Source organism: Alosa sapidissima, chromosome 16, assembly GCF_018492685.1.
Source record: "Alosa sapidissima isolate fAloSap1 chromosome 16, fAloSap1.pri, whole genome shotgun sequence".
NCBI lineage: Eukaryota > Metazoa > Chordata > Actinopteri > Clupeiformes > Clupeidae > Alosa > Alosa sapidissima.
In genome coordinates, this window is record NC_055972.1 from 11,407,387 (window position 1) to 11,425,410 (window position 18,024).

Here is an 18,024-nt window from a genome sequence, read left to right on the forward strand (position 1 = left end):
TATTGATCCCCAATGGGAAATTCAAGGAATACATATTTTTAACAAAAACACGTTGCTTACAATTATTGGTACCCCTACTTATAATACCTTCTTTAGCCTCCCTTTGCCAATAAAACAGATTGTTATATTCACCTATGACACCCCATAAACTTGGAGAATACAAAGCAAGAGATTTAAGACCGTTCGTCTTTACAAAATCTCCCCAATCTCTCCTCTTTGACTCACCCCACTATTTTTCTATGGAGTTTAGATCAGGGGACTGAGATGGCAATGGCCGAAGCTTGATTTTGTGTTCAGTAAACCATATTTGTTTTGATCGTTTTGGTTCATTGACCTGATGAATGATCTAATCATGGCCAACTTTAGTGTATTGTCAGAGATTGACAAATTTCCTTTGAAAATTTTTAGGTTTTTCTTGGTGTTCATACCATGCACATTAATTAGATTCCCAAGGTCTTTTGGAATAAAAACAGCCCCACAATACCACAGCACCTCCACCATAATTCTCATTAGGTATGGGATTCTTTTCAGTATAGTCATTCTTATATGCCAAACACACCTAACGTGTTTCTAGCCAAAGAGCACACTTTTCATTTCATCTGACAATAGACCACACTTCCAGACAAAGTTACTGTACCATTTAGTAACTCCTGCCCTTTACATTGGTAATTAAATGACTGGACAGGCTGTTACCTATGCCCTCTAAATAAGCTATTAGCAATAATGTCACTTTTGAAGATTTTTGGGGGGACTTGGTGACCCCAAGATGACACCGTTGTCTGTAACTCTCCAATAGTGGTTCTTATGGATTCTTTTGCCTATCTTACCATCCTCCATACTGTACGTGGGGGCAAGATAACCAAGGGTCTTTTTCCAAGCATATTTGTTACATTTCTAGATGATTAGAACCTTTTAATCAATAGTTTTTGTAAATATAGGCATTTTTAACAAAGTACCTAGTTGTCATAGACATTCTCTAACACTTTCTTTTTATTTAAATTTAGTGTATTCTTTTGACTGACTAGAGGATTTAGCCTCTGTGTGACTTTATTTTCATACCATAGTGAAAAAGAAAGTCATGAACTACTTCTGAAAGTTCACAGGCACTCTGATTAACTTAAATAAATTAAAATTAGTTAGGAAAATGCTTCTGTTAGGTTTTGTATATAAGATTTTTCAGGGGTGCCAATAATTGTGAGCCACGTTTTTTAGTTAGAAATATTTATTTCTTTATGAGATTTTCCTTTTTCTCAAAAGATTCCCTTCAAGATTGGATTTTTCCTATTTTTTTTCCATTGTGAGATTACAAATCACCAACTGATTATTTTTTATACCGGTTTTGGTCAACTTTAGCAGAGGTGCCAATAATTCTGGAAGATACTGTAACACTGATACTGTGTGTGTGTGTGTGTGTGTGTGTGTGTACGCAGGGCCGGAGGAAGGCATGGGCAATCTGGGCAATTGCCCAGGGCGCCAAACCACCACGGGCGCAACATGGCGAGCTATGGACTACAACATTGAAAACATGTTGATTATCAAAGAATGGCATAGACGGTTTATGCGGGAGCAGCAAGTAATTAATTTTCAGTGATATCGGTTAAATAACAGTCATGAATGGAACTTAGCAGAGGGGGAGACAATGTAATAAGGTAAAATCTGAATCTTACATGTCACCAAATCAGGGGAGCAATGACCTCGTTTCCCTGCAATAAGACGGTCCTATCGCGGGGATACCATCACGTTTAAATGCACACCTTACAGACGGCATCATATTCCATAGGTAGTCCGATTTCTGTATAATGGTCTGTAATAATAATAAGTTTATATTAGGTGAAAGCCTAACTGCTTAATTGTAGGCTATCATTGTTCTGTGAGGCCTGGTAGCAATTGTCCCGCAACATTTTATTATTTTTCTGTGCGGTCCAGTAGCATTGGAAAGTAGCAACGCTGAGCCCACACATTGAGCCCATCCCCACATTGAGACTTTTTGACACCCAGACTTTCTAAATAGTACAAAGTGGGAGTTTGTCATGGTCAGAATTCTGAGGAAGTGTACCAAACTTTTCCATCAACAGAGCATGGGAGATGGTGATATACAGTATTTCTCCTCTTTGCTGATGCTCATGATGGGTTCACTTCTGAATTCTTGCCTAAATGAATAACTCAATTGAATTGAAACAAGACTGTCTTTATTTACTAATAAAGGCAGCTGACAACAACTTGTAAAAAAGATAGTCACGAAATGTTAATTTATATCTCAAACCCTAAAGTGCTAAAATGAAAACACCAAAAAGACAGTTTTTCCTACATAAAAAAAAAGAAAATAAACCATTTTGTTTTAATTACAAAAGTCCTTATTGAAATTTCAGTAAGATTTGATCAGTGACTTCAGTCCCTGAACCTTTCCTCTTCACCCGTTTGCTTCAGTCAAATCAACATTAAAAAGACTAGTCAAGGGTAGGCCGCCAGAAATCATCCATCGCAGTCACCATGGAGCTCACAGCCCATAGTCATAGTCTGGTTTGCCATCCATGTAGGATTTGTAAAAGGCCTTGTAGATGTCAGTGCTGAACATGGTGGCCTTGACAGTAGGGTCCTGCAGCATGAATTGGACCCATTTCTTGAATTCAGCATTGCCATCCAAACAACTGAAACAGATGATCATAACAACATCCTTATGGTTTGATCTCAACTGGGCACACAGGGTAAGAGGCAGCATATACATTGTACAAAAAACAAATGTGATGAGAGAAATATGCATGCCACAACACAAAGTATCCACAATTGAGGCACTATAGTTCATTCCTAATATTAACTATTCAAATGATTTTTGCTGAAATGGACTGGCAGTACACAAGTGGTTGGAGTTGTGACATTTATATGCCCGTGAAATTAATTTCCTATCACTCAAGGAGACCATGGACTTAAACTGTGAGTGTGCACACGTACTGCGTCAACTCCATCATCTCCATCCTCTCAAACCAGGGCCACATCATGTAGTCGATCATCGTGACAGAATCTCCTCCAAAGAATTTGGTTTTCTTGTTGACCAATACCTGAGAAAACACAAAGCACAACATCCACCCAGACAAGTGAAACAGGTGGAAAGAAAGCATTCATTATGACAGTCAATACTGCACTCTAGCAAAATGAAATGCATATGCAAGTATACACTAGTCTAGCTATGGCCTGTAAGAGTTGTACATTTCCATTGCTCAATTAATACATTCTAGTTCTCATGCAAGAAAAGGTTTCAAAACCAGTCTCACTTCCTCAAAATGTAACTGGAAGCCAATGAAGCTGCATGACGATAGTTGTTGTCTTCTGGAGTTTCCTTGCTGCTGAGTGTTCATCGTTGGAAGATTGGACTTTGAGCCAACAACTAGTGGTTGTATTGCTTTTCAGTTTCAAGTGATCTTGAGACACCCAGAGCAGTGTTTCCCAAAGTGTGGGCTGTCAAGGTATTGCAGGTGGGCCACGAGAGTAGCCGACATTAGCCCTATTTTTAATTTATTTTAAATTTTGTAACTAAGATTGATATAATTAGAAGCTAATGCTTATACATTTCAAATTCAAAAGTACCTAGAGGTATTTGAATGAAATGAAATTAAATATAAGCCTATTCATCAAACTGACGTTAATTTGATGTTAATCCAGAACATTTTTGATGGGGTTGTCATTGACAGACTATAGGTAACGCTAAACTAAGCTATAGCACGCAAAGGTAACAAGCGGTTCTGTTTAAAAAGAAGCTGACTTGTTCAGTTTGTTGTACATCTTTCTATGGCCCGAACAGTGATAGCGGTGGACAGTTAGCTTGTTTACAGTTGATTCCCTTGTTGCCAATCCTGCTTCCAACCTCCTGCTATAGTTGTTATAGTTACCATTCATAAGCATTGATGGAACGGTGATTAAACTTTTTTCTACCATATCTACTTCATAGGTGTCCCGTTATTTATAATTAACAGCCATCCACCAGCCAATCAGATCTGAGATTCTCTCTGGGTGATAAAGTGTGTAATAATGGAGCGGTGGTTGTCAAAATAAAGTTATTATGTCTCAAGCAAATCAGAATATCACAGTGAACCAGTGAAGAACAGGACTCGTAGCAAGTACTCTGATGACTATGAATAAAGGTTTGCGCATGAGTGTCCATCAGATCTGATCCATTAGTGTACTCCCTGTCATGTACAAATCAACACACGGGATGTTAACACAAAACCGTACTCTATTAACATCTGTGGTGATGACTGCTTACCTCATTTAGTTTAGACAGCTTCTCCTTCAGCTCTGCTTCTAGGCTTGACACATCCTCACCGTTCTTCTTGCCCATTGGGATCTTATAGAAGTACGGAGTGACCTGCAGAGGCACAAACATTTACGTGCAGTATTCATTTTCAATAGCAGCCCAATCATTTTCACCATATCTGCTGAAACGAAGGTGAGAGCACCTAATGTAAAGGAATATCAGAAAAAAAAAAACATATGAATCACCCATTTCTATTTGAACACGGGCAACTGCAGCTCTAACTCCAGTCAGATAAAGCACATCAGGTGGGTGTGGGATAAAGTGCCGTGCTTGAAGTCAGTTATGCTGTTGCAACTCCAGCTAACCAATAATGGTGCTTCAGAGGAATGAAAATGAGGGGTGTATTTGATTGGCTGTTTAGTTGAAATGTCAACAACCTTTTGCCATGATTGAGGATTGCACATGATGCACTGAAACACAGCCTCACTGAGCACAGGAATGTGTGAAGGCTAATGCTTTTATAAAAGTGAGAGAGTCTTGTGTGTTCTCCCCAGCAGATGACCTGCATTACCTTGGAGAAATGTTCCAGAAGTATCTTCTGCTGAGCCTTCTCAAATGGATCAGAAGGGAGCAATTTCTTCTCTGCATACACCTCATCCAGATACTCGCATGTGATTGGTGACTCATAGATCACCTGACCATTCACAGTCTCTAGCGTTGGCACAAGTCCAAGAGGGTTCTTCTCCAAAAACCAATCAGGTTTGTCTTTCAGGTTAATGTTGACTGTCTCATGTCTGTGAAAGTAAAAAAGGTGAAACATGTAGTTTCAGTCATCCAAAGTATCCCATTAAAATTGACCATATTCATGCAAATTTACAGGACACTGATAAGATACTAACTGGTGATAATAACTATTCCTGTGCCTTTTGTTCATCTGGGATTTTCATTACCATTTCAAATAATACATTACAATGTTTCCAATCAATAACAATATGCATCATTCTTTGTTTTAGATATATGATTAAATTAAAAGACATAACATTGGTCTTTTAATGCACACACCACGTCGAATAAACAGTAGGTTTCTAAGACAGAAACCATAATTGCAACAGAGTAAGATTTGGTGGAATAAAGCAGCCTGTTACAATCAACAAACTACAGTGCATTTTCAAAAAAACGCTAAATATGGCTGAAAGCCGACAGTTGAGCTAAAAGCCCAGGCTACTAGCTCGCATGCCAGCAGCACTCTTGAGGTGTCGGGGAGTGAGGTTTACCAACGTTCCACAAGCACAACTAAGCTAGCTGGCATCCGTTACACTCACCCGCCTAAACCTCACTACCAATCTGGGTCACGGCACCAATGTAACCTGTGTTGTGTTGAACCTGCGTGATTCAACGTTCCACACACACAGCTAAGCTAGCTGGCTTCCGTTACATAACGTCGTCAGTCAATGAAATAAGATGTCTGTTAGATTTGTATAATGTGTGCAAAGGCTCTAAACCAGGCACAGATATCCACAGAACATCTCTGTAGTGATCAAAATGCCTTCAGTGTTTCATGGTCCTCTCAGCTTCCATGGCTGTGTCAGGTAAACTCACTTGATGCCCTTGGCATGGAGCACAAGCCTGGTCCTCTGGGCAAAAGGGCAGAATCTCATGCTGTACAGCCTGATGTGACCCTTGGGAACAGGACCAGGAGGAGAACTCCCTGTTGAAAAGGACACAGATCACTTTATGTGAACAAACAATTAGCTTCCACATAATGCTACAAAAATGGAGCAAGGGTTCACTCTGATATCAACGTAGTGAATGGGGTGGGGGGTCCCCACAACCCTTGCCATTCTTGAACATGTTAACTGAACGGTTGCTATTCGTACAGGAGACCATACCAGTTACAGTACTAGGCAAGGACATCAATAACAGTTTCAAAATGAATGTTTAGGGTTTTAGTTTAGGGCTAGTTTTAGTAATAAACACACAGTGGTAGCCTATTTAATGTGTATCGGAATGAGATAAAAGATGCACAGGTAAATTTAATACCGAGTAGGGCCTACGGACATGCAAGCATATGCCAAGATGACACAGCAGGAATAGCTGCTTTCATGTCAGAATGCATAGTCACTGTGAGTAGGCATAAGGAGGAGGTGTGCCAGCCCTAGAGCACCCTGCTAACTACTCTTATGATTTCCACAGTGCAATTGTAACAGCGATTCAGCAGCAGGGAGGTAAAAAGCGGTGTCAGAAAGACGTCATTACAGCATATTTACCAGACATTCAATGACAATTTTATGGTAAGATCACATCCCCTACTCAAATTCAAAACAAAAACACATAGAACGCCTAACCTTATTCAATGACCACTGATAAAATCACATTGCGTAACTGAATGCATTCATTGCAACCACAATGATTCTGATACGAGTCAGTCTATATTTAATTTAGAATGAGGCAACGTAGGACTCACCTTTCGCAAAGGATTTTTGAGTTGCTGCCATCGCGTTGTGGTAAAGTTAGCTGACAAGGGTAGGGTGGGTTATCTGCAAATTAAATATTGTAACGTCGTGTCAGCCTACATTGAATATGAACTTGTCAATGCTAGCATACAGATCCACAGATCCACACATTCAAACCTATAAGGCTACCTACTTTATTTAGCCAACTCACCAGTAAGAATGAATCAGTCCTTGGCTCGCGCGAAAGTATACCTGCGCAATATGGCTGCTTGGGCTGGACTATATTCAATTTGTAACCTACTTCCTTGGGCGGGCCTAAGATGAATTTCACCAATGAAAATCATCTATTTTGAGGGAGGAAAACGAGGGTTGTCAAAGAGAACACTGAAGCGTCCAACCATAATACCTCCATGCGTCCAACAGTCTCTTTTTTGTGCGCTTTTGATAATATCACAGCAATAGCATAATATCATATCATTGAGTCATGCATAAACGCAGGAATGTACGACACCGTTGAAGGAGTCGAGTAAAGGTGTATTAACAGTACATAAAAAGAGTAGACAATCATGTTCATAAGAATTTATGATAGACCTGTGTGTGTTTACACCAATGCAAACTTGTCATACCACACTTTCCCCTTCCAGTCAACTTTCAAAAAGGCTTCAATACAGTAGCTGACTCAGCAAACCGCCAGCCAGCACTTTCTGTGACTTGCCCAATTAAGGAGGGTCAATGATCAGCAGTCTTTCCCATGATTATGGTTGTGGTGGAGAGTTGAGTTAGACTTCTGAGTTAGACAGAGAGACACGGTGGTCCGAATCATTTCATTATTTTTTATTCTATTTGATGTGACATAATGTGTGTAGTAGAACATATCCAACCCATCTTAACATAAATATTAAAATTAAGCCAACAAAGAAAATGCAAAAATAGAACCTTTTGTGTAATTTTTCCATTTTGTGTAGTCATTCTATATCAGAACCTGATACACAATCCAAATAGTCTACAAGAAACCTCAGAAATGTAGACTTTTATTGTCAGTATGCATTTTGGGTAACCAAAAGTCCTATGAGGAGTTTCCATAAGGCATTACAAAACGCATGAGCATACCTTGGCAAATAATGGTCTAAAATACTGATTTTTCATTTTATATTGATCTACTTTTGCACATAGCTTCGCAAGACCTGGTGCTAGGGCTCAATTATGTTTCTAAAATCATATCAAGTGAGGGCTGAAATGTAGTCAGTTCAGAGATGCTTGTTATCTCGCAGAAAGAAAAAAAGAATATTCTAGGCTCTGTAACTGTAAGTTAGTACTTTTGCCATCTCTGATATACAGTAAAATTCAGTTTCAGCTGTTCAGAATTTCAATTGATGGAACCAAGCCCACACTTCCTTCTGTATTTCCATGTGCTAAGAAGTCACTGGAGTAGGGGGTCAATGTGACGTGCTCAAATAAATAGGCCGGAAATTGTCATGCAGGAATTAAGTATAGGGCCTAAGTATATATACTCTTTTGGTCCCTTGAGGGAAATTTGGTCTCTGCATTTATCCCAATCCGTGAATTAGTGAAACACACTCAGCGAGACTAATCCCGGCGCAGTGAGCCTTCTACATACCTGAAACGTCCCACATACTCGACGCACCCGACCAGTAGCGCGACAATGTGACGTCACAGAAGCGCCGTAACCATTTATACTCGCGCGTGGTGGGCGCAACACTAGTTGCAATATTCTCCTGAACAGAGGTGTCGCTGTTGTGAAAAGACTAACATTAACTACTTACACAGCAGAAGAAGCTGCAGTAAGAAACACCAGTAGCTAGCCTCTGTGATGGTACTTCAGACTTTGGTTGCTACTATTCACAACTACCATCATCATTATCATGTAGTTTCCAAGGTGTGTGCAAAGGTAGATAGATAGATAGATAGATGGATATATAGATAGGTACTTTAGTCATCCCGAGGGAAATTTTAATAATTTAAACAGTTTAGTTAGCTAGCTAGCTAGCTAGCAGCTGGCTGAGTTTGTGTAATTTCCTGAAGTGGAAAGAGATTTTGTTCAGGCCTTAATAGATATCCTTTGTTTGAAAATAAATCGTTTCTATTCTTTCCTCTTAATTCCATGTGTTGCAACTCTCACTGGTAACTTTGTTAACTTATCCAGCAAACTATTAAAAATTCACGACTGTAACAAAACACTGCAACTCGCTTGCCCTCGAACTAGTCCATCTTCCTGTTTCCGCCTTGTCGCGCTCGTCTGAAAAAAAATGAGTGGTGCGCTACCTCGCGCTACACGGCCAAAACCCTGGCGCGCCAGAGAGATCTACGTCATTTTGACGTCACATTGTCGCGCTACCGGTCGGGTGCGTCAGGTATGTAGAAGCCTTGACGCATCCGACCGGTAGCGCGACAACGTGACGTCAAAATGACGTAGATCTTACCGTAGGATTTAACCCAGGTAGCGCACCACTCATTTTTTTTTTCAGACGAGCGCGACAGAGCGGAAACAGGAAGATGGACGAGTTCGAGGGAAAGCTGTCCGAGCAAGTGATGAAGGAACACAGAGATGCCCAGAGGTGCCAGAATTCATGGCGAGAAATCGAGTCCTCGGTGCGTTGCCAAGCGCCCGAGGCTTCACAGCTGTGTGGTTCTCTGACACAGTTTGAGTCGGGTACAGAATCCACCGACTCGGTGAGATCCTCCTCACCGTGCCGATCAACCTCTCCACCCCTCGCCATCCCAATTTCCCCCATCTCCCAAGTGCCGACAGAGGTGGCATCCTCATCCTCAAGTGCCCCAAGAAAGAGGAAGAGACGGATGCTAGGCGACGACTCCCTGGTGGCAGCGCACCTGGAGCATCTGAAGAACCACAGGGAGAAGATGTGGGCTGAGTTCCAAGAGAGACATGACAGATGTGTGCAGCTTGCGAACCAGCAACCACCTATGGCAGGTTTTGTCAAAGTCTGTGCGGAGCTGATGGAGACTGTTGACCCGTTGACTATTGACCAGCTGAAGCAGAAAGTGCTTCAGGTTATCCTAGACCATGCACAGAAGCACCCGCGCTGATGCAACGATGCACATATGCTAGAATGATGCACATTTTAAATGCACCTTATTGTCATGGCTAAATTTGTTTTTAGCCTACTTTTAGCACATTTTTTTTAATCTTATCGTTAAACGTAGCCTAATCGTATTGTCTTATAGTTAATAGTTTTTAGTCGTGTCTTGTTAGGGCCTATATTCTTTTTATCTTATCTTATTTACTTATACTGTTCTGTTATTGTTAATCTATTCGTTAATAAACCTTGGTTTTATGTAAGTGGTGTCTGCTGTTGTGGTCGAAGACGAGTGAAATTACGAGGCAAACAAGCGTGACATATTTCTCAAAACGGCATTAAGTTATAAAACAGGGAATTATTAAGTCATTAACAGACATTACATACACTTCATTCGCGCTTACCGTGATTCACACAGCAGCATTATTAAATTAATCTGTAAATTAACCATATGCCTATGCCTACGTTTGCAAAGAAAACATTTTAACGTTACATTTAATGTACATGTTGACAATGACACCAAACATACATTAACATACACTCTGTCTGGAATGTTGATGGCTGGCCCAGGAACAGGTGCTAATGTGTGCCACTGGTGTAGAATAATAGACAGTCAGGTGCACATGAGAACACTATTCATATGATAACTGCTGCCATACACTCTGTCTGGAATGTTGATGGCTGGCCCAGGAACAGGTGCTAATGTGTGCCAGTGGTGTAGAATAATAGACAGTTAGGTGCACATGAGAACACTATTCATATGATAACTGCTGCCATACACTCTGTCTGGAATGTTGATGGCTGGCCCAGGAACAGGTGCTAATGTGTGCCAGTGGTGTAGAATAATAGGCAGCCAGGTGCACATGAGAACACTATTCATATGATAACTGCTGCCATACACTCTGTCTGAATGTTGATGTTAATGTGTGCCAGTGGTGTAGAATAATTATAGAGAAATTATAGACACAAGGGTACCAGTATTAGTATAACTCAATTTTATTACAACTGTATTACAGTATACACAGATCAATATCGGATCAGTTCAGGCAACCTCTCCGAATGATTCTGTCCTGCCAGGGAACAAGTCCTGTGTCTGAAAGAATGTCTTGAGGTCCTCTCTCACTGCACTTGCAGTACGGGATGCGTGTGCTGTAGACACTCTGGCTACAGCTCTCATATTAGTGTCATCTGCAACAACCCTCCTCCATTCACCTGGCTGAACTTCACCTGAAGGTGATGTGGTATCTACGAAGGTTGGTGGGATGTATCTGCATGTTGGTGTGAGCAGCATCTGTGTGTGTGAGCATGTTGTGAAGAGCAACGCATGCCTTCACAACATCCATTACGCATCCAACGCATGCCACACAACATTAGGTGCCTTGCTCAAGGGCACTTCAGCCGCTTTCTACTGGTCGGGGTTCGAACCGGCAACCCTCCGGTCACAAGTCCGAAGCGCTAACCAGTAGGCCACGGCTGCCCCTTTAAATTACTGATTTCACTTCAGGATGCATAGTCACTGTGATTATGCAGGTGCATTACAGTCTCCACCTGTATCTTCTGGCACCCTGCTAACTATTCTAAATATCACTATGACTTCCACAGTGCAACTGTACCATCTAACAGTGATTCAGCAGCAGGGAGGTAAAAAGCTGAGTCAAAACGTTTCCAGTTTTTCCAGTGGAGCCTGTTGCCTATAGAGGCCGCTTTTTTCTTCTTCTTTACAGTGCAGTTGTTTTGTAGGATTATCAGAGATATTATGTTTATTCAGTATTCAAACAGATACACAGACAAGCATTCATGCCATTAAAGATATAGGCTACTGCAGTGATTGTATGCCATTACGCCTATAGCACTAACATTTTTTGTCACATTCAGTGAACACCTCCTCACAATCCGCTAGCTGCCCATCCCGTGCTATATTGTAAATAGTATGTTTCAACTGAGAGGAATTTGTGAGTTCAGAATTTCAATCACCAAACCCACACTTCCTTCTGTATTTCCATGTGCTGAAAAGTCACCAGATTAGGGGGTCAATGTGCTCCAAGACGACCTCAAATAAATAGGCTACAGGATATTGTCATGAGGTTGTCATGCGGTGGCCACAAACAGGCCTACCAAATAAGCCTATATAACTCTAGCAGAGTTCATGCATTTGATCTGCACATGTGATAAATCTGTGGTTAGAATTATTCCTGAATAGAAATAGTCATTCTCCGCACACGTTTAGGGTTAAATTGTGAAATATTCTTTGTTGAAAGACTGGCACAATTTGCAACCACAGAACTCGTGGATCCATATTGTGGATGGAATGACTGGATGGGAAGTCATACACACATATGGAGGGCTTTTTTATGCATGGCCTCATCTTCAGGTTAGGTTACTTTTAGGCTATTCCACTACAGATTACAGTAGTCCGGCAGCCATGGGGTCAGACCTGGTTTTGTCGGTTAAAGTTTTTTTTTTTTTGCAGAATTTTGTAGACCAGGGGTATCTCTTTAAGATTTAGGAGGGTGCCCAGTGATATCCCTTGGGCAATTTTGTATATTAACCCTTTCTTGTTCAATATATTGAATGGTGAGACACTACAGGTGAATAGGGTAAAAAAATTAACTAGCAGATATCACTATGAAACTTTCCCAGTTGATTACTTACATTAATATGGAAAAAAATGTATTACAAGTTATCTACATTAATATGGAAAAAAAAGTTATCTGTAATATAAAGTTTAAATATGCAAATTAAAGGAGAATTCCGGTGTGATATTGACCTAAAGTGTGTTGAAACATGATACCGAGTGTGAACGTATGTCTCATAGCTCACCTCGGCTTGTCCCCTGCACTCAGAAATCTGGCGCTAGTTAGCCAATGCTACCAACAGTGTTTCGTTGCGGTGCCTCGGGCATCGGCCTAGCCATGCAAATAAATCACTATTTTACACCATTTACGAGGCTCAAAGTAGCTCCATACTTCATTGGTAGACTTCTGAGGGTCTTGACATTTAAAACGAGACATGGAGAACTTTGAAAAAGCACTGGTAGTTTATTTACAAGACAATTTATACAGACAGTACCTTAAGGAATTTTACTGTTCAACGCCATCTTGAATTTAGTCACGATAAGTCGAGCGACGAGTACGAACGAACAGCTATGATAAGGGATCAGATTCCAAAAATAATTCAGTGGAAATGCATAGATTCAGTTGCTTCCAGTAGCAGCAACTGGAATCCATGCATCCATGCCCAGTGATATCCCTTGAGCAATGTCCTACATTAACCATTAAAGCCCTATGTGCCGAAATCATGAAGGAAAAAAAAATAGGAAAAGCAAATAATCAACTCAAATAAAATGTACTAAAATACAGTTTGCAGTGTGATAGTTATTAAGACAATACTTCATGCATTCAAATTGGGAAAATATAACCCTTTTCTATGTCAAATAATGAATTTATAATTTCAGATATTGCCTGTAATAATTCTGAATATGTACACTTTTCCTAGTATTAGTTTTCTGATAATTGTCCAGTTCTGGCTCATCCTAACCCTAAAACATGCAGAGAATATTGTAGTGAACTGAGCCTAGCTGGTTCATGACTGAACTCCCATAGTGCTGTGCAGTATATGTGTGTGTGTGTAATGTTGATGTTAGTTTTAATGAGAGTAATTGCGTTTACCTTCTCATGTATGTGTTAGCTGGTATAGTTTTTCTTTATGTTGTACCTCATGTGTTTACCCCGTGTATTGTATGTGACTACCCTGTTTGTGTATCGTGCTTGTTTAATTGACCTCCCTTGTGTTGCCTGTGTTATGACGTTCGTGTGTTTTGGTGCGTAACCAATAAAACCATTCTGAGACAACTTTGCAGTTTGTTACAATATCATATAGAATGTTAAGCAAACAAATAATTGTGGCTGTGGTCCACAAACAGACCATGTGATGTGTTTGCGCGCTGCTTTCAGACACACCTGAAGAACGTGCAGAACTGTAAGCGCCTGATTAAGCAGCTGGAGAAGCAGACATCTGCGATGGTGGATAAGAACGCCGCTCTTGACACACAGTTGGCCAGCATGCAGATCACAGCGGCTGAAAGGAGGACCATCTATCACACCATAAGTACTGTGTGGAATTGTCCATCTACAGTCCCTCCAACAATTCACTATCCTGACTAGAAACATTTGCAATTTGCAAGCAATCTTCTAATGCACATAAAAAATCAAATTCACCAGAGATAGGTGGATTAACTCTCAATTCACATAAGGTATAATTCAATTTAAGTTGATGGATAGTTTTAATCTAGGTTTATTTTCTGTAAATGACCTTACATTTTGATACCATGGCTGTTCAGAACGCTTCGCTTGATTAAGACGGTCCATTTTTTCCACAGTGGAAACATGTAAGCATGCAGATTTGCATTTTCTTTAGCTGAATACTCATGAATGTGCTGAAAGAACGAACGGAATAGAAACCCTGCTTTTTGACCTGATTGGTGTGGCTTGCCTCGTTTGGCACAGTTGCTAATATGTTATATGCCCACTTGTAGGATGCTGTGAAGCACTCAGACACTAAAAAAATCTGTTGTGTCTCACACCAACTACTACATACATGCATGACGTGTACGTAAGTCTAATGTGTACAGTAGCACAGGCTGACAGTCTCTGATAGATAAGCCTGCTGTTCTTCCAGCCATGGAGGAGAACCAGGAGGCCGAGGCAGAGCAGCGCTACCAGGAGATCTTGGAGCGCAAGCGTCTGGTGGAGCTGGCCAAGGAGCAGGCCCAGGACGTGGCAGTGCTGCGCGCAGAGGTGGAGAGGATGAGGATGAAGACCTTCCCCGCACTTGGCCAGTTCAAGCACAGCTGAGGCTCGACCACTGGGACACCAACAGCAGACTGCTCAGACCTGTGGTTTTTATATGACTGAGTTTATTCATATAAATATTTCACATATCCTAAAAAGTGTGTGAGGGCATTTATTGTTAGTACTTGTGCACTTTGAAATGTCTTTTTTTGTTTGTTCTGTTCAGACTTCTCTGAAATCATCCTCTGTGCGGTCATAGTGCAGCAGGCGGTCCTCCAGGCCGAATTGGTCCATGAGCTGGCCAAGGCTGGCTTTGCGACCGTCCGTAGGCAGGGCTGTCTGCAGCTCATACAGGGCCGCCTGCGCACAGTGACGCCACTTCACGATCAGTGTACGCAGCTGTGACACATCGTTCTGGAGGAAGAAATGAAGACCTTTACTGTTACATCCAATGAAAAGTTGGAGTGTTAGAGTTCACTTCAAGGTTAAGGGCACATTGATTAGGTCTACTATACACAGCTAAGGGAACAGTACATCTCTGTGTAGTTAAAACGTCCATTCCATTTGTCCCTAATCCAAATCTTCAACTAATGTTATACTAATTTCTCTTGAGCGTAAAATATAAACTGCTTCCACCGCGGACGTGTCTGGTAAATAACCAGCATACCCTATGTTGATAACTTGACTGTTTTGTCAACAAGGTGACGTTTTGAAATGTACAAAAACAAAAAGTCTTCACCCATTACATTGATATATTACATATCTAGTCAAGTGTGCTACTGTTACCTTTTTCCGGTACATTTTGACCATCTGGAGCCTCCGCAGTGTCTCTGCCTTCTCTTTCACCTCCCGCCTCAGAGCGTCTCGCAGCTGAAGAATGTCTGTCTGAGGGAATTGTGTAGAATCCGCATGCGGCCCTGGAGTTTGCTTGATTGGCCGTTCGCAAGACAATTTTTCATTGTGGTTCAAGTCCATTTCCTTCTGTCCTTTCACCAGTTTTAGCTGTGTACTGCCGTTTGTTGTTGTGGATGCGGGAGAGTCGTCCTCTTCCACATTGAGTCTTTTAGCCACTGCAAGAGGTGATGCGAAAGAGCGACGGCTTCTCTTTAGTTTCTGCCTCAGGGAAGAGCTCATAGTCTGGGCCAGGTACATTATTCAGACAGTTAGTCAAAAAAAAGTAATGCCACATAGACACATGTTTTCATTGCCATTATTATCCTAATGTTAGAATGCGTTTATGATTTCTTTTAGAGATACAATCCAGCAGAAACAAAAGTAACCACCAACCAACCAATCTAGTGCTAACTAGTTCAGCTATTCGTTTTTTTACAGCTTTTTCACCTACCCTTATCTCAGAAGATGGTTGTGGACTAACGTTAGCATCGACATCATTGCTCGGAGTGTGCAACACAGACAGTGTTTTTTGTGCTTTCGGTGTCGTGTCCATTATGTTAACTTTGCTTGAAAATTAACACCAAGCGTTGCGATTCTACTCAGAGCTGCAAATTCAAGGTTGGTGCGAAAACATTAAATGTCACTTCCGCCTCTGCCAGGAACTGCGAAACAGAGGCATTTTGGGAAGTGAGTACTTGGGATTGAGTACAGGAAAAGTAGATGCAGTTTACGAAATGAATTATGTGTCACGATAATTTCATTACGTGGACGAAATGCATAAAATAATCACGAAATCAGTTTTGTGACATGCTAAAATACATTTTGTGAGTCAGCAGTTTGCGGAATGAATTAGCCAGTGGGTCCCATTTAGAAGTGGCACTTCATTCGCGCCTCCCGTTATTCACAGAAATGCGTGAAATGTAGGCCTATTGCAACTTTTCGCCATGAGGTGGCAGCTTAAGTCCGCTGTAGCATCTTTTTCTATGACTCTGACACAGTCCTAACCAGTAGGTGGAGGTAGCCAAGTACCTACCTAAGCGCATACCATCCACGTCATTGGCGTGCGTGTGACAATCTTTGATTTTATAAAAAAAAAAATGATTATGCGGCTTGCCCTTTTGACCTACCCATGTCAAAACCCATCTGGTGAACTCGGATTACTGCTCTATATAGTGCACAAAGCTTATTTTTCCCAAAAACCCACTCTTTGATTTTATAAATATTTTTAATGTAACAAAATTACACCACATCATCACATACCCTTTACCATATCTCACGATTGGCATGGGATACTTTCCATAAGATCATCTCTCAATGCAAATCAAACCAGCTATTAGGCTAACCATCCCAATCTCTAGGTATGTTGAAGGGTATGTGATGATGTGGGGTTATTTTAATTCCAAAGGCCAAGGGAACTTTATCAGGATTTATACCCTGGATCCATTGAATAACTGGCCTTTATGGTAATTTAACATAGGGGTATGAATACGTATGCACCCTGTTTTTAACATTTATTTATTTACAATATATTATTCATTCACAAAGAAAATTGGCGTCCTTAAAGGTTGGATTTTCCTCATTTTTTTAATTAAGGCATTAAGATCCATTTCCAAAAGATGATTTTTTTATTTTTTATTCCTCTTTTTAGTCAACTTTAGCATGGGGCTGAAGACTTTTTATAGGCACTGTATAATTTACAATGCACTGATAGCTGCCACCCCATGATACCTTAATATGTAAATGTATAATTTCACAAAAGATAGATTTTAAGCATGACAAGCATTATGGTCTCACATGTCAACGTGAGCACTGGCAACGTGTCTTGAGCTCCCTGTTTTTAAATGGTTGGCCTTGCTTGAAAACATCCTGTATGAGAATTTTACTAGGATAACTGGCTTCTAGTTCAGGTAACCCTACAACAATACGTTCTCATACTTTGCAACTAAGTATTATTTTACTCGGAGTAGGCTTTGAGCAAGACAAGCATTAAGGTCTTACATGCAGGGGCGTCGGACTGGGGGCAAAACCACTACTAATTATAGGGGCCCAAGGGGAGAGAAGGCCCTTGAAAAGTCTGGAATATATTTTATTTTACCTGGGTTGAGGAACATGGGGGCCCATCAGGACTGCCAATGCAGGGGCCCAGGATCCTGTGCTACACCCCTGCTTACATGCGAAATGCCGCAGACTTGAGCACTGTCAAAGTGTCTAGTGCCCCCTTGTGGCAATTTGCAAATGGTTGGCCTTGTGTTAGACGACCTATTTTATACAGTCTATGTAGACGACATACTGTATGTGATATTTATTTGGATGACAGACTAGTTCAGGTTTATGACATAAGCTTAGTCTATAGGCCACAGTGTTTGTGAAAATGCTGAGTTATGAGTTTCAAAAGGAAAATAAATGTTTTTCAACAGCAACTGCTTGATGGCGAGAGCAACTCTTCAGCAAAGCACAGAGAGAGGGAGAGAGAGAGAGAGAGGTATGTGTAATTTAATTTAGCTCTGATCATGTTGATTAAGTAGACTCTTGAGTAGATTTCAAATCCAATCAAAATGCAAAGTTCAATTCAGTTTTAGCAT

The 18,024-nt window shown here is 40.9% G+C and overlaps 3 protein-coding genes across 4 annotated transcripts; 1 reads left to right on the forward strand and 2 right to left on the reverse strand.

The window, feature by feature from the left end:
• Positions 1–2,172: 2,172 nt before the first annotated feature.
• LOC121685348 (glutathione S-transferase omega-1-like) lies at positions 2,173–7,040 on the reverse strand. Of its 2 annotated transcripts, none has more exons than XM_042065817.1 (7): positions 6,914–7,040; positions 6,714–6,786; positions 5,849–5,957; positions 4,821–5,043; positions 4,259–4,360; positions 2,950–3,056; positions 2,173–2,648 (listed from the first exon to the last, which is right to left on the reverse strand). In XM_042065817.1, the coding sequence occupies exons 2-7, from the start codon at positions 6,742–6,744 to the stop codon at positions 2,498–2,500; spliced, it is 723 nt and encodes a 240-aa protein (XP_041921751.1). In that variant the 5' UTR covers positions 6,745–6,786; positions 6,914–7,040; the 3' UTR covers positions 2,173–2,497. The 2 variants fall into 2 exon arrangements, with proteins under 2 accessions (XP_041921751.1, XP_041921752.1); XM_042065818.1 differs by having other exon boundaries at positions 6,896–6,914.
• Positions 7,041–13,659: 6,619 nt separating this feature from the next.
• LOC121685241 (cilia- and flagella-associated protein 43-like) lies at positions 13,660–14,611 on the forward strand. Its single transcript, XM_042065661.1, has 2 exons — positions 13,660–13,865; positions 14,436–14,611. The coding sequence occupies exons 1-2, from the start codon at positions 13,778–13,780 to the stop codon at positions 14,609–14,611; spliced, it is 264 nt and encodes an 87-aa protein (XP_041921595.1). The 5' UTR covers positions 13,660–13,777.
• Positions 14,612–14,653: 42 nt separating this feature from the next.
• Positions 14,654–16,108, reverse strand: LOC121685240 (swi5-dependent recombination DNA repair protein 1 homolog). The gene is made up of 3 exons (XM_042065660.1): positions 15,894–16,108; positions 15,335–15,685; positions 14,654–14,962 (listed from the first exon to the last, which is right to left on the reverse strand). The coding sequence occupies exons 1-3, from the start codon at positions 15,993–15,995 to the stop codon at positions 14,771–14,773; spliced, it is 645 nt and encodes a 214-aa protein (XP_041921594.1). The 5' UTR covers positions 15,996–16,108; the 3' UTR covers positions 14,654–14,770.
• Between the last annotated feature and the right edge of the window lie 1,916 nt (positions 16,109–18,024).